The 15,904-nt window shown below is 52.5% G+C and overlaps 1 protein-coding gene across 3 annotated transcripts in view; it reads right to left on the bottom strand.

The window, feature by feature from the left end:
• Positions 1-12,894, bottom strand: part of MAP6 (microtubule associated protein 6) — a 51,400-nt gene extending 38,506 nt beyond the window's left edge. For all 3 annotated transcript variants that reach the window (XM_068930743.1, XM_068930744.1, XM_068930745.1), the window contains exon 1: positions 12,056-12,894. In XM_068930743.1, coding sequence (XP_068786844.1) covers positions 12,056-12,831 — 776 coding nt within the window. In that variant the 5' untranslated portion in view covers positions 12,832-12,894. The remainder of the gene's footprint in view (positions 1-12,055) is intronic.
• Between the last annotated feature and the right edge of the window lie 3,010 nt (positions 12,895-15,904).

Here is a 15,904-nt window from a genome sequence, read left to right as displayed (position 1 = left end):
TGGGTGTCAGGCTTGGCAACCTCAGATCCCCCCTTTTTTCCTCATCTCTCACACCTACCACACATCCATCTTTACACCCAAAACATAATCTAACCACTTGGATGGCTTGCAGCGTGTTGGCCTCCACAATTCCCCTATAGGGCAAAGTAGTGGAAAAATCAGACCCTTGCATCTAATTCTTCCCCTCCTCAGTGTTACTAGCTCCACTGACAGAGATGCTGCTCATTTACACTGGTAGTAAAGAGCAGATCAGGCTTGCAGAAGCGTTTACAAGACACTGAGCCTCATTTCAATCTCACACTGGGTGCTCAGGTCGATGGAGCTCCACAGTAAAAGCAGATGTGAAAAGACAGAGGCTCCTTCTTCATAGTGAAACGGCACCTTCAGGGCACCTGCAGGTTCTCCTTGAATGTCCCTCCCAGTAAAACCAGCCATCACTGGGCTTTGAAATGCACAAATCTGGGAATGGTACAAGTCAGGATTCATGTCTCTGCCTGTGTTTCCAGACCACTTGAGCATGATGCACTGATTTCTTTTAGAGAAATCTGCCTGCACTCAGATACCATGTCCAAGAGGAGGTGCACAGCCTCCTTCAAGGTGAAAGGTAAAGCAAAATAGGGTAAGAAGCCTGAACCTTAGCAATCAGAGCCAATCCTGAAGAATTTCAGTGGCATTTGCTGCCACAACGCAGGATGGGGTGAAAGGGAGAGTTGGGAAATTCTCTTCCTCAGCCTACCAAGTCCCCCAGGTTCACCAACACGAGACCTTCCAGGTGCCATGTCCCAGGGACCTCATGCACCACCACAGCGCTCTACTCTGCCACCCAGGGAGAAAATAATGCTTGCCTCTGGTGTCCGTGAAAGCAAGGAGGAATTTCAACAGCAGTGACCACCTTTGCTTTCAACCCACCACAGACATCCTCATGATGGGTGTGCAGACGTGAGGAAGAAACAGAGGATCCACTGCCTGGGTCAGTACTGCTCACTACTAGCTCACTATTGCCAACTGCTGTAAAGCACCTATGGAAGAGTATTTCCTAATGAACGGCTGGAGCCATCCGGATCCAGCACTTTCCCTGCTATACCTGGATAATTTCTCCCCTTGCCATTCACTCACTATCTAGACACAAAATTGAGGCTTCTTTACTGATACGCACTAACCTGGCCAGCTCCAGCCTTCCCAAGGCCATTTTTTAGCTGGTAAAAATGCATTTTTGACCAATCCTGAACTGTACAGCTATCCACAAACTTATGCTCTCTAAAAAGGTTGCTTGCCTTTGTTTTGGGAGAAAAATATTGGATTCCCTTCTTTGAGAGATTAGCTCTCTGCCAATCTTCCCCTCTGCCTGTGTGGTCACAATACCCTCTGTGGCTTGATTAATGGGAAGGAATCGGGAGGAAAAGGACAAAGTGGAGGATGGCATTAATATTTAACAATTAATCCTCTAATAATTAATTGCAGATAAACATCGTTTATACCCAAGAGTCCCACAACAGGCACGCTGCTTACACTTTCTGCAAGGGGAGCAAGAGCAGGAGAAGGAAATTTGAGACATTAATGCTAGGACACGAGCGTTTAATCTCCCAACAAACCCATGGGAGAGCAGGGATCCTGCAGGAGGACTTGCTCGCTCTCCAGAGCTCTGGGGAGAGGAAGGAGATCTAATCGGGGGTTTGGGGGTTAAAAATCCCAATGCCAACCCTGGCACTCTCAGGAATAGCTCTACTGATTTATATGAGCAGAAAACCTGGCCCCTTTACGTCTCTGCTGTGACTATCTATCAGGACTGCTCCTATGTGGAGGAGATAACCTTGCCCTTGCAATTAATATGGCTCCAGAACCCTTTCTCCCCATCTCCAAAAGGCCACCATCTTCTGTAAACACCTTCATTTTTCTCCTTCTGAGTTAGAGGAGCAGCAAAACACCTGAGCAGAAGCACACACCTTCACCCCTCTGAAAGAGTAATAACAGAAAAGCAGCAGCAAAACAATGTTAGCAGAGCAGCAACGACCTTGTGAAACATTTTGGTGAGAAATCTCTGGCCAGTTTCCAAGAAAACACCTGCAAGGTTGGACGGATACACAATATGCAAGCACTAATTGGCATGGGAAGGATGTTGCTATGCAGGTAAAGTCTGACTGCAGTCAGCAGGAGTCCTCCGGCTGCACGGCTGGCGGGAACCAGCCTGCAGCTCATGCGGAGCACGGAAAACGGCAGCCTCCTTTCCCTAGTCGTTACAACGGAGATGGAGTAACAGATGCCGAAACGGTTTGCTTCACTCTCGGCTTCCGTCTGTCTTGAGGGTGACATTTTTAGAGTTAAAACCAGACAAATGCAAATCCTGGTTTTAAGCAGGCGCACACCACCCAAACAGCAAGGCTCTACAAATCCTCTGGCTGCAATGACAAGTCGGGAGATGCTTTTATCCCGCAGCCACGAGGGATTTTATTTTGTGCTCTTTAAGCACGGCCTGGAAGAGGGACCACGGCAAGTCCCTGCAGACGCGGCTAGCCAGGGACACAGGGGACAGCCCATTGCCCAGGTGCCTGGTTCATTTTGCATCCCAGACATGCTATGAAGTGGAAACGTTTGCATCCCCGCTCCAAATCATGGCAGCGTTGAGCACATGGCACTTTCTGAAATGAACCACTCTGCTGGACATTCAGGGACCACCAACTCGATATCCCTCCCCAGGGCATCTTTTCATGTGACTGGCATCCTCACGGATAGGGGCAACTGTCTGAGGGCCACATCCTCACCCACAGGACTGTCACAGGGACTGTAGTGATTTTTACCACTGGATCCAGCCCCCTTATTGCTTGGCATGAACATTTCACAGGGACATCTCTGGACATCTGTCAAGAGCACCACAAAGCCCCTCTATAGCATTTACCATGTCTTAGATCAACTGCTCTACCCGTCAACCAGAGAACATAATTTGCCTCCTTCAAATACATCCTCCTTCGCAAAACTGAATTACAGCTCCTCTGAATAAAAAGCAGCCTCCCTACCTTGCCAGCACCAAAACACCCTGTTTTGTAGTCTCAGCAGCACAGCTTGCAGCCAGTTCCCTGAAGAAGCAGCTGTTGCTCGTTGTTCAATCCCTTCTGCATGCACACCCTGTTTGCAAAGTGCTGTGAGGTCTTCTCAGGTGAAGGCACCATTTAAGCAAAAGGAGCTATTATTAGAAAGCAAAATGTATTCTCTATACAATACCTGCAATGCTGTACTTGAGGAAGAGAGAAGAGTTGGAGGTTAAAGCAGTAACTTGGTTAAGAGCCCTCTATACACGCTCATAAAGGACATCGGAAGGATATCCAGAACCCTGAGCTACAAAATCAAGACAGAGAAAACTTGCTATATCCTATAAAGGTTCCCTAAGACTGCCTTTCCAATCCTGGCTGCCACCACAGGAGAAGGACACCCATATTCTTGGACCACGGCAGCAAGACTTTTCTGAGCATCAGCGCTATGATTAGATAAGAGCAAAGAAAAGCAAGATTGATGTCAGAGAGAGTGCAGAAGTACTTAGAAAGTGAAGGCTTGTTCAGCTGGTGGGAGACAGGAAAAGCAAAGGTCACGCTCTGAACGTGAGAGAAGACAAATTTACAGCGGCTGTTCATGGTTTACTTGGCAAAGGACGGGAGGGAGAGTCCTGCCGTCTAAATTAGCTGACCCTTCTCTCCTTATCTTTATTTATTGTTTGTGTTACAGCAGTACCTTGAAGCTGCCAGGTGAAACTGGGGTCTGTTATATGCCTCCGCTCCTGCATCTGGAAAAACCAAGTCCCTGCCAGAGAAGCTAAGCAGGCAAGGCAATGACTGGGACGGCAGAAGGAGAAACGTTTGAGACATCCTCTGGTAAGATAACTGACTTTGCAGACAAAGGAAATGGGAAAATCTGTCTGGACTTCAGCAAAGCATTTGATACAGGGCCACGTGGGAAATTATTAATTAAGCCAGTGGAACATGAGCATCAGCAGAGCTGGAAGCTGGGTGAGGGAAACGAAAATGCTGGGTATTGAAAGGCTGAGCTGCAGGCTGGAAGGAGGTTAGCAGTGTTTAACATTTTTAAGGTTGACTTTGGCACAGAAAGTAGGACGACGCTGATGAGACCTGCTAATGACACAAAGTTGTAAGCAGAACCAACACAAAGGAGGATGGGGATATCACAGAGGAAGAAAGGGATTGACCTTGACTGCAGTGTTTGAAATAGCATGAAAAATAGTAGTACCAAACTGGGTACTAATCACCAGGATTTTTCCTAGAGGCTGGGAGCTCCACTGCTGGAACTGCCTGAGGAGGAGAACAACATGGAGGCACATGGTGTTCCCTGGGATGCATCTGTAATATCAGCACGAGGACCTGACGTACCAGCTCCTGAGGAGACCCCATCTCCAATTCCCTAACCAACATCTCTGCATCCGTGCTTAAGAAACACTGATTTCATCTAGGGAGAGGTAATAGAGGAGGTAGAAAGGAGGCTGAAAAACTGATTTACTATCTTCAGAGCCAAGGAGTCGGATGTGGACACTGTGCTTAAAGATACTGGGCAGTGACCACCAGGGAGGAGAAAACCATCAACTAACCTGATGCCAGCTATAACCTAACCATGGACATAGTAAGAAGATGCTTAAAACTATTAGAGACTGAGGTCTTGGAACGCCTTTGAGCTGCAGTCATGCAACTAAAAATCCCCCATTTCTGAGACAGGGTCTCACGTGCTACTGAACGAGGCCAAGTAACATGGCGCCCATGATAGGACTTAGTGGTTCAGAGGGCCCCTTCCAGTCCTGTGTGCCTAAAGGTCCTTGCTGAGGTCTCAGCAGAGCAGGAGCAGAGGAAAAAATTGCTGAAGTATAGAAACACTTTCTGCCTGTGACACCCACCTCCAAATCTTCTCTGGAACTCAAATACTCATCTATAGCTGGAAGTTCATTTGGATTAAGCAAGTGTAAAGTGCAACAGCTTTTCCTGTATTAATGTTGGTGCTCCTAGAGCAACATGAGAATGCCTTGTTCTGCTCCCACTTAATCTGGTTTCAGTTGGGAGGGATAATCCCCTGGACAGGGGAATAATTTCCTGGAAAAGTTATTTTGTAGCTTTTTCACGGGAAGCTCAAACCTCCATAGCTCTATGAGAACCCACCAAAATAAAGTCTGGCTGACCTTGAAATGGTCTTCTCAAGAGGGTCTGATCAGAAATCTCAGACGACAATGGAAAATTTTGCACTGACAGGCACATCAGATAATGTCTGATTCATCTATCCAACTGCGTATCAGTTGCTTATTCTACCATGAAGAACAAGAATTAAGCACTAAAAAAAATTCCTCTAATTTACTGGAAAGAGACTGCATTGCTATCAAATAGTTTCAATAAGGATCCATAATCCAGCCATATGAATGTAAACCCAGGAGATTTCATTAACTCTGCTCCAGGCAATAGCTGAATGTCAAACCAACCTCCACACTTGACAGGAGCAGCACTACCAGGTATCGCAGCAAGGTGGGACATGTCTTTCACTGGAGATTTTCAAGAACAGGCTAGATAGGCATCTACCTGGGGTGGTCTAGATATACCCTCCTCTGCCTCAGAACAGGGATACGGACTGGATGGACCTTGGAGGTCCTTCCCGTCCTACGTTTCCATGACTTTCATGATGGAATATGAATTCACCACCCTGGTGTAGCTTGTTCCAGGGCTTGCACATGGATATGTTGCAAACATCCCTCCCAGAATTAGTTCCTCTATTTCTCAGAGAAATACACAGCAAGTACCGAGCTCTGAGTCATTCATCTCTATAGCTACTACAAATTCCCATTTGCTCCGCATCTTCACTACCTCCAGGGCTTGAGATGAATGACAACAGTAGCAACAGGCAATTCATTAATACTAGATGCAGTCCAAAATTCTCCATTGAAGCCTTTCTTGTTTTGTCTCCTCTGCTAGGAAATGGCTTGTCAACGAAAATCATTTTCTTGGCTGAAAAGTAATTGCCTTTTGGCTAAAGAATTTCAAAACTATGCTTCCTAATATTACTTGTCTGGAGAAAATTCATCTCATTATTACTCTTTCAAACACTTTTGAAAGGGGGCAACCCCCCTCTTGCTTTTTACCTATAATGAAAGAAGAAGAAAGCAAAACAAAGAGAAAACAGAAACCCCTTAATTCTAATGTTTTCCACGATTTTCCAAACAAAAGTGAAAACCATTCATTGCTTTTTGCATTTTTGCAAAAAAATGCTTGGAATTGTTCCACTTACACTAGCAAACACCACTATCTGCTCATTAAATCACCTGCTCTCTCTGCTACCAGACTTCCTGGGTAACCCTGGCCACGTGGTTTATTCGCCTCCCTCCGCCCTTCCGTGGCAGAAGAGCTCTACCCAATCATGCCAGGAGTTCAGGGGGAAAAAACATTTCCAAGCACTCAAACATGGGGGTCACCACAGCCACCCATGCACCTATTACAGAGAAAACTCTGAAATGATGTTACCAGATCCTTTTACATGACACCGCATAACTGGACAAGAAAGGGCTCCATCCAGCAGCAACAACTTTCTAAGGGGCTGAAAACTCTCCAGGCTGGGTCCCGACTCCTAAAAAACAGATCAGCCACCTAAACCACGTTTTCCACAGCAGGCGGGGCAGCAGGGAGCCTCGAATGCCTCCATCACCATCTGTCCTCTACAAATGCTTGCCTCTGCATGGCTGGTGATCAAAATTGGGTCTAAATCAAGGATAATTTCCTTTTGAGCTGGGTTACCGAACTTGAGACTGTCAGTCACAGGCTTGTCTTATGCCAGTCCCTTCAGCTGCCTTGTTTCTCTTTGGTTGCCTTGCAGGAGGAGACATGAGAAAGAAGGAGCAGAGCTGCTTTCCACTCATGTACCCTCTGATTACTATTTTGTTGATGCCATTGCAGGCTACGGGCTCGTTAGCATTTAGCTCAAATAAACACCTTGGGCAGGCGTCCCTGAGCCAGCTTCACGCTGGCACATTGGGGATGCTCCCTACTCCCTCCTCGGTCCCTCAGGGGCCGCAGTCCACCAGGGCTGCAGAGGAGACGAGGCGAAGAGGGGCACAGCCTGCCCCCATAAATCTGCTTGGGTGGCACGTACCTGGGGTAGGAAGATTGAGGCAAGGAGGGCTACCCTGATGTGGGGACCTGTGTTGACTGGTCACAGCGGGGACTTTCCAGCACCTCGATGCCAGCAGTTAGCTCTGCACATTACCAGGAGGAGAATGATACCCCGGAGCTCTAGTCTAAACCTAACCCTGACGTGCTCTAACATTTCAGGTAGGTCACTTAGCATCTCTGCCTCAGCTTCCTCACTGCAGAAGAAGAGTAATAGCACTGACTGCCAAGCAGGCTCCATCATACATGACTTGATCATTCTCAAACCTACTCACTTCCAAGGGGTTCAAACCACATTCGGCCCTGGGAGTCACAGGGCTCTTAGCACTTGAAAACCATGAGCGGCAAGCGCACCCTCCCACCCTTCCCCCAGTCTTGTCCATTTATTCTGTAGGCTCTTTGGGGTGCAGACAATCTCTTACAAACACCCACAGTACTGGCACAGCTGGCCTGACCTCACTGAAGGCTTCCGGGGCTAAAATGATAATGCAAACGGATCTGTCCGCTGACTGGGAGCAGCCTTCATCCTCCGTGGCCATCACTGCCAGGCATCGTTTGTGCAGGTCCTGGGAGACGTGGGAGGAGGCAACAGGCACATGGGCTCCGCAATACTTGCTCGTCTCAGTATAAGGGGGTTTGAAAGGGGAATTCCTCATCCTTGCACATGCTCCCCCAGTGACCTTGGGCTAGTTGCTTAGTCTATCCCATGCTCTGTTCCCACACCTGTAAACACCACTCCCCGGCTTCACAGGGACAGAGCGCGTTTAAAAGCCATTACCAGCGTGTTCTTCGGTTTCGCTGGGGAATCATTTCCCTGGCCCTAGGGCATCACATTACGCTGATCTGCAACGGTGGCAAAGGGCTGTAAGGAAATCTCCCCACCTCGTCTGCCGGGAGCCTTCACTGGTGCAGAAGTGCAGCAAAGGGCATGGAGGACAAGCCTCACATTAGCCATCCTTGCCACACACTGGCAAATGGTAACTTGAAGATAATTCTGGCTTCTGCGTGCTGGGATAGGAATGGGACGCTCCTCCTTTCTCAGTGTCCTCCCTAATCTCCCATCACCCATGGAGTGTCTTTCAGGCTAGGCTGGGATGTCAGCATCCTTTGTAGGAAGAGTGGAAGTTCTGAACCCCTCCCTGAGCTCCTCAGGGTCAGGAGAGGACTCCAACATCCAGATGATCACATAAAAGGTTGGCAGTACCAACATTTGCTGTTATTGCTGTATCACCACAACTTAGGGCTGCCTCAAGGCCCTCAGCTTGTGCTCAGCTTGTGCTCAGAGCATGCTCACTGCAATGGGCCCTGCAGAAGGTCCAACCAGAAAGACTCTTGGTTTGGGAAATCTAAGCAGAGGGCACGTGTGCACTAGACAGGGACACTATGGGGACAGTTTGGGTCCCACCAGCACTGCACCTCTGTGGGTGCAAGTCATGAGGTTCATGTTCCTGGATTTAGGCACCCTAAACCTCACCCCAGGATCTTAGGTCCTTCTGTAAACCTGGCCTTTAAGCTTTCCTCAGCTAGCCCCATCAAAGTGAAGTTCACCCTTGGCAGTCTTTATTTAACCCTGATTTCTTTACACACTCTGAACACCAGGTCCTCAGGGAGACAGTCAAAATCCATCTGGACACAGTCCTGAGCAACCTGCTCTAGCTGACCCTGCTTGAGCTGAGCAGAGGATTGGACTGGAGACCTCCTCTGGAGTTGCCTTCCAACCTTAGCGGTTCTGTGTGTCTGTGATTTTATGCAGGGGTTACTTTGTTCGTAAATCACCATGTAGTGCCTAAAAATAGATATTTAGAGCAGATGCCCTCAAGTGGACAGAGCACCACAGTTCAGGTGTTCAGGTATCTGGGGAAGTTGTATTCCTCTTTCATCTCACAGAACAAGGTGGGGATTAAATACACCCAGTGGGGACTCCTTTGAACAGAAAGGTTTTCAATAATAATAGGGATTTGGAGAATTGGGCTCTTAAAACAACCCAAACAATAAGTAGCATTTTAAATATGCTTAATTTGAACAGAGAGTAAGAACAATTAACCAGAACATCACTTATGCATTAATGAAGAGGTGCTTATGTTCCAGGGCTCGGCGTTAGAGCAAACACTTCTCTTAAAATATGCTGCAAGAAGAAAAACATAGAAGTGATAGGGCAGACGGGGACCCGGGGGAAGGAGAAACCCTCACACACTAAGGCTGTACTGAGGAGCAAGACAGGGAAGACTGAGCCTTTTGAGTTCCTCTTGCTTTTAATATCTGCAGTAAGGAGGTTAATATTCACAGGCCAGATGCTGCCTGGCTCTGGACTGGAGCTCTCTGCTGCTAGAGACCCATGTGGGAAGGCTGCAGGACTCCCATGAGAAAAGTGAGAAAATGTAGACAGTAAATGACCTTTCCAAGCATGGGGCTTCACTGCACCCAGAAGATCTCAGTATGTGCTCAGCAGAGGATGTCTAGGTGCCTTGGGGAGGCTGGAGGAGCTCTCCAAAAGGCTCTTTTCTAACAGAAAGAGGCAGCTCCCCAAAGGTGTCCCAGGACAGTGGATGTGGTTGACAGGCTGCATCATATCGTCAGAGGGCAAAGCCACAGCCTAAAGTCAGGGATTCACCTTTGGGCTGATCTCCCAGTGGGGAGCACAGCTCTACAGCATCAGACTCGCTCCCAGACTTCCCTCTGGACCAACTGGATTATATTGCTCGTCGCAAATAAAGTACAGACAGATTCTCATGGGGCACCAGCTAGACTCATTTGGGGTGAGCCAGCAGCTCTGCTTAACCTCGCCATGTTCCTGCACGCTCAACACAGCCCAGCCTGCCCCGCCAGGACAACCGCAGTAAGAACGGGCTGGAGGATGCCCTCCCTCTGTGGCAGACAGCCACGGACCCATCCTTTTGAGTTTGACCATATCGGACCCGCTGCTTTTTGCCCAACACACTGACAGAGTGAATCGTGGCACGAGGACGTCTGCCGATCCCTGTCGGAGAGGCTACGCTCCATTGCGTTACACAGCAGGCTGGAGCAAGGTGTGTGTAAGGAGGGAAGGCTGAGCAATTCGTGCCTAAAAGTGCAAGCAAATAGGGGTAATTATGTTTGCTCCAGCGGAAATGAGCAACGCAACAGCCCTCCAGGTCCAGGACACCATTCCACTTTTCTCCTGCCATCAGCAATATAAACACAGACCTTGTGAGACGAATGGAGAAAAAACTCATGGTCAAAAATCAGGGCTGTCCAAAGCAGATTAAAGGATGGTGTGACACTTTTGGAAAACTCAGCCCTTTCGGGAACCCCCCCACCTCATCCTGCATCCTCTGCCTTTGCAAAACAGACACACTGAAAATCACAGGCTGTTTTGTCACGTCTTAGTCAAGAGCTGCCGGTGATACCTGGATGCACAAGAGCACCAGAGTACGCAGCATCACAAATGTCCACCCCAAAAGCCAAATCAGCCCCGAACTCAGCAAAAAATCAGAGAGATGATGGGGATGGGGGTGGTTCCCCGCCAAGACCATTATGCGTACTCAAAGCAACCCCTCCTCCCCAAACCTTCTCACTGCTAAAACCGTTTCCGACCGAACCTGGAGACAGCAGGAAAGGAGATGATTACCAGCTCTGCTTTGACTCGCAGTCAGCAGTGGGACAGAGGAGTAAAATTACAGCTGCATTTTAAATCCACACGAACTCACTCCCTGTTTGACAGCAGGGCGTCACCTCTGAAACCCCTCCGAGGGGAAGCAAATTGGTCACCTTTGTCATGGCATAAACACGCGGGGAAGCGAAAAGGCTGCTGGGCTTACCCTTTTGTCATATAAAGCACGACTACTTTTGCTCTCTAGTATCTCCACCCCGGCCTCGGCAGCGGTGGGCTCGGCCAGCGAAAGCCCTGGAAAACACAACCGCGGCAAACCCTGGCTTCACGGGGGGACGTGCGCTGCAATCCGCGGACGCCGGGCAGCCGCCCCAGCCCTGCATTTCGGCATTTGCGCCTCGCCGCCCTCCTGCGCCGGGAGAGACATAAGGAGCATCCCGCGGCATTTTGTGACTCCTCCTGGGATGAAACCGGGGCGCCTCTCCGCAGCCCGAGCCGGGGAGGGTGGCGGTGGGGGGAGCAGGCTGGGGGTGACAGGCGTTGGGGACAGCGGGACGCGCGCTCCCGTTGCCGCGTTAAACATGGCAGCATCTGAAACCTGCCCCACCCAAGCGGAGCCGGACCCACGGCGCCGCGCATCCCGCGCGGACCCTCCGCCGCCGGGACCGCGGGGTGCATCGCGGGTGGGAGCGGCATTTCGGGACGTCCCGGGATCCGCTCGGGAAGGGTTGGCGGTGATGCGGAGAGGCTGGGGGCGGGGGGAACGGCCCAAATTGTCTTATTCCACCCAAGTGGAAAAAAGACAACTCAGCCTGGGTCTGCCCGAATTTAGGGCAACCCCAGCCCTGCGGACGCCGGGGGGGGCACCTGCTGCGAGCGTCCCTAAACGCACCCGGCGAGAACGGCTGACGTATGCACGATCAGCATCCCCACGTACCGCAATTAAACCCACGGTCCAACCCAAAAGGCAATCGAAAACACCAGCAGAGGTGGGGTCGGGGCAGAAATCTCAAGGCTCCTCAGGCCGGAGGAGGCCTCCAGAAAGCCGTAAAAGCCTCCGAGCCGACACCTCTCGCCCGGTGAGACGCCTTGGCGCGACTCCCGGCGCGGGGCCGGCGTCTTCCCAGGGGAGACAAGACGGAAAGACGCTTCCCACCAACAACCACCCATGGATGAGATGCAAGAAGACGGATGAAGACAAGGACGGGAGAGGAGAGGAGAAGGGCGGCCGAGGATGAAGGATGGGGCTGGGTGATGGAGGGAGAGCGGATGGCGGCGGCGGCGGCGGCGGCGGCGGTGACGGCGGGCAGCGTCCGGCGGCTCCTCTCACCTGTAGGACGAGCTGACGCCGGCCGCCACCTCTTCCTTGATCTGCCTGTTGAGGGCATCCGCCGCCGCCCGGCCTTTGCCTCCATCCGGCGCCGGTGGCCCGGCCTGCTCCTCAGGCAGGTGCACCTTCTTCTTGCCTTCACCGCCTTTGGCCACCTTGGGCGGCTCTTCCACCGTCTCGCTTTGCCCTTGGGTCTTCTCCGGGCCGGTTTGCGCCTTCCTCCTCCTCTCCTGGGAACCGTCGAGGGCCAGCACGGGCGAAGGGCCCGGCTTGGGGATCCAAGGGTGGTCGCCGCGCTTGGGGATGGGCCAGGCGCGGAAATCCTTCTGGTACTGGGTCTCCTTCTCGAAGGGGGTGTCGGAGGGTTGGTATTCGCTCTTGGGCTTGCAGCTGGGCTCGGGTCGCTGCACCTTCCAGGGTTTGTAGTCGTGGCGCATCACCGAGTCGGCGGGCGGCGAGGCGTGAGGCGGCGGGCCGGGCCGGGCCGGGCTGGGCCCGCGCTCCCGTTGTTGCTCCCGCGGTGGTGGCGGTTGTTGTTGTTGTTGTTGCTCCCGTGGTGGTGGCGGTTGTGGCTGTTGCTCCCGCGGATGCTGCTGCTCCCGCTCCGGCGGTCCCGCCTCGCCGCCCGGTTGCGTCTCGATGGGCCGCGGCGGCGCCGCTTGCTCGGTGACCTCGGAGTACTTGGCGAAGACGAGCGGCACGGCGATGTCGGCTTTGTCCAGCTGGTTCCAGAAGCGGGCGATGCAGCAGGCGCGGGTGATGCAGGGCCAGGCCATGGCGGCGGCGGCGGCGCAAGCGGCGCTCCCCGGCCGCCCGCTCCTCCGCCGCCCGCCCGCCCGCCTCTGCCGCCAGGGGCGCGGCGCGGCGCCGGCCGGGCCGCCGGGGGGCGGGGCGAGGGGGCGGGGCGAGGGGGCGGGGGCACCGGCTGCCCGGCAACGGCCCCGCCCCCGCCGCCTGTGCCGCCAACGGGGGAAGGAGGAGGGGGAGAGGGGCGTGGCCTCCGCCGAGAGGGGCGGGGCCGGCTACCGGCGGCGGGGCCGGCCGGCGCGCGGTGGGGAGGGTGAGGAGATGGGGGCGTGGGGAGGGGGGGGAGAGAGGTGGAGAGCGCAGGCGCGCGCGGGCACGCCCCCCCCGCCCCCAACTCGCGTGGGCAGGCCTGGGCACGCCTGCGTGGCACGCCGGCCTGCACGCACGGGCAGGTGCACCGGAGCGGCATGCACACGCGTGTGCGCAGGCGCCCGGGCACCAGTGCCGGCAAGCATAGGCGGGCGGAAACGCGCATAGGCGCACACATCTACATGCACGCACGTGTGCACACACGCGCGTGGGCACGCACGTCGGCACGTCCATGTGCGCCCCCACACCTGCGCGCGCGTGCGTGTGGCCATGCACATGGGCACACGTGCCGCCATGCACACACGCTGGCATGCGCATGCGTGTAGGCACAGACACACGGGCGGACACACACGCTGGCATGCACACGCCTGTGCACGCACACACGGGTGCACACCTGCATGAACACGTGTGTGCACACACACACACACGCCGGCGTGTCCATGCGTGGACACACACGGGCACACATACCTGCATGCACATTTGTGTGCACATACACATGGGCACACGTGCCATCATGCGCACACATGTGCACACACACAGGCACCTACCTATGTGCACATACGTGTGCACACACATGGACACATACATAGGCATGCACACCCGTGAGCACACAGCTGCATGTATGCATGTGTGCACACACGCATGGACACACACCAGCATGCGCACACACAGGCACACACCTACACACATGTGCATGCGCACACAAGCCTGTGCACACACCCTGGCAAGAACACGCATGTGCAAACACACATAGACACTCAAGCTTGTGTGCACACACACATGGGTGCACATGCCGATATGTCCACGCGTGCACACACACACACACACAGGCACAGACTTGCATGCTCATGCATGTGCACACACACCTGAGCACACAGGCTGGCATGCACACACATGTGCACACACACACACACACCTACATGCAGATGCATGTACATGCACACATGGGTACACACACAGGCATGTACACACATGCATTAACACACAGTCAAACACCTACATGCACAAATGAGTGCACACATGCATGGGCACACACTAACATGCATGTGCACACACACACACATGGGCACACGCCTGCATGCATATGTGTGTGCACACACACATGGGCACACACACTGGCATGCCCACGTGTGCGCAAACACACACAGACACACACACCTGCACACACACACACGTGCACACATAGACACACACCCGCACGCATATGCATGTGCACACACGCACACATGCACACACTTACATGCACATGCATGCATGCACACATTGGCAAGCATATGCGTGCGCAAACACACACAGTCACACACCCCTGCATGCACATGTGTGCACGCACACGCAGTCACGCATGCTTGCACACACACAGAGACATAGAGATGAGAATGCACACATAGGCACAGGCACTTGCACACACATACACGTGCACATGCACACATACACATGCCTAAAGCTGCTAGCACGTGTGCACATGGCCTGCACACATGTGCATACACCTGCATGCATGCACTTGTGCACACACAGGCATGCGCGCGCACACCACCATGCACACACGTGTGCACACACACGTGGGCACACATGCCTGCATGTACACATGTGTCTACACACAAAGAAGGGCACACACCTGCATGCACATGCCTGCACACAGAAACACCTGCACACACGTGCACATACACTTGCACATGCATGCACCGAAGCACCTGCACGCAAAAGCAGATGTGCACATGCATGCAAATGTGCTCACATACACCTGCACACACGCACACACATGCACACAGACACACGGACAGAGGCACAAAGACCTGCAGGAGTGCACACAAGCACACACATGTCTGCGTACACATGCACACATGCATACATATGTGCACATCGACCCCCACACACCTGCAGGTACATGCACACACATGTTTGTTCACACAGTTGTGCACACACATTCACATGTATGCACACCTAAGCCTGCACATGCACACACATAAGTGCCCACACATAAGTGCCCACACATAAGTGCACACATGTGTGCACAGAAACACTGGCACCTGCATGCACACACACTTGCACACCCATGTGCACAGAAGCACCTACATGCACATACACATATGCCCATGCACACATATGCACACACACACCTGCATGCAGATGCACACACATACACGTGCACACAGGCCGGCACGCACAGGCACACACACACATATGCATGCACATATCAAACACGTGCATAAATACGTGCACATGCACCTACGCACATATGCACTTATATACATGCACAGACATGTCTAGAAACACCTACACTCACATGCACAAACACATGAATACATATATGCACACATCTGCACGCACATGCACATACACGTGCGCACAATCCTGCATGCACATGCATGCACCCCCTGTACACACACATGCATATATGTACACGCACACACATGTGCATAGAAACATGCTCACAGACATGCACAGTTAGGTGCACATGCATGCGCATGCACACTTGCACACAAATGCAAACATGCATTTGCATACACATGTGTGCAAGTGTCTGCACATATGTACACACACATGTGCACACACTGACCTGCACACGCATGTATGCATGCAGATGTGTATGTGTACACATACGCCTGCATGCGCATGCACACGCATGGACACATATGTGCACACACAGACCTGCCCACAGACATGTATGCACATGCACACACAGCTGTAGACAGTCATGCAGACATGCAGACGCCCAAATGCGCATGTGTGCAC

The sequence above is a fragment of the Struthio camelus genome, chromosome 1 (assembly GCF_040807025.1).
Source record: "Struthio camelus isolate bStrCam1 chromosome 1, bStrCam1.hap1, whole genome shotgun sequence".
Classification (NCBI taxonomy): Eukaryota; Metazoa; Chordata; class Aves; order Struthioniformes; family Struthionidae; genus Struthio; species Struthio camelus.
This window is presented reverse-complemented; position numbering and strand designations above follow the sequence as displayed.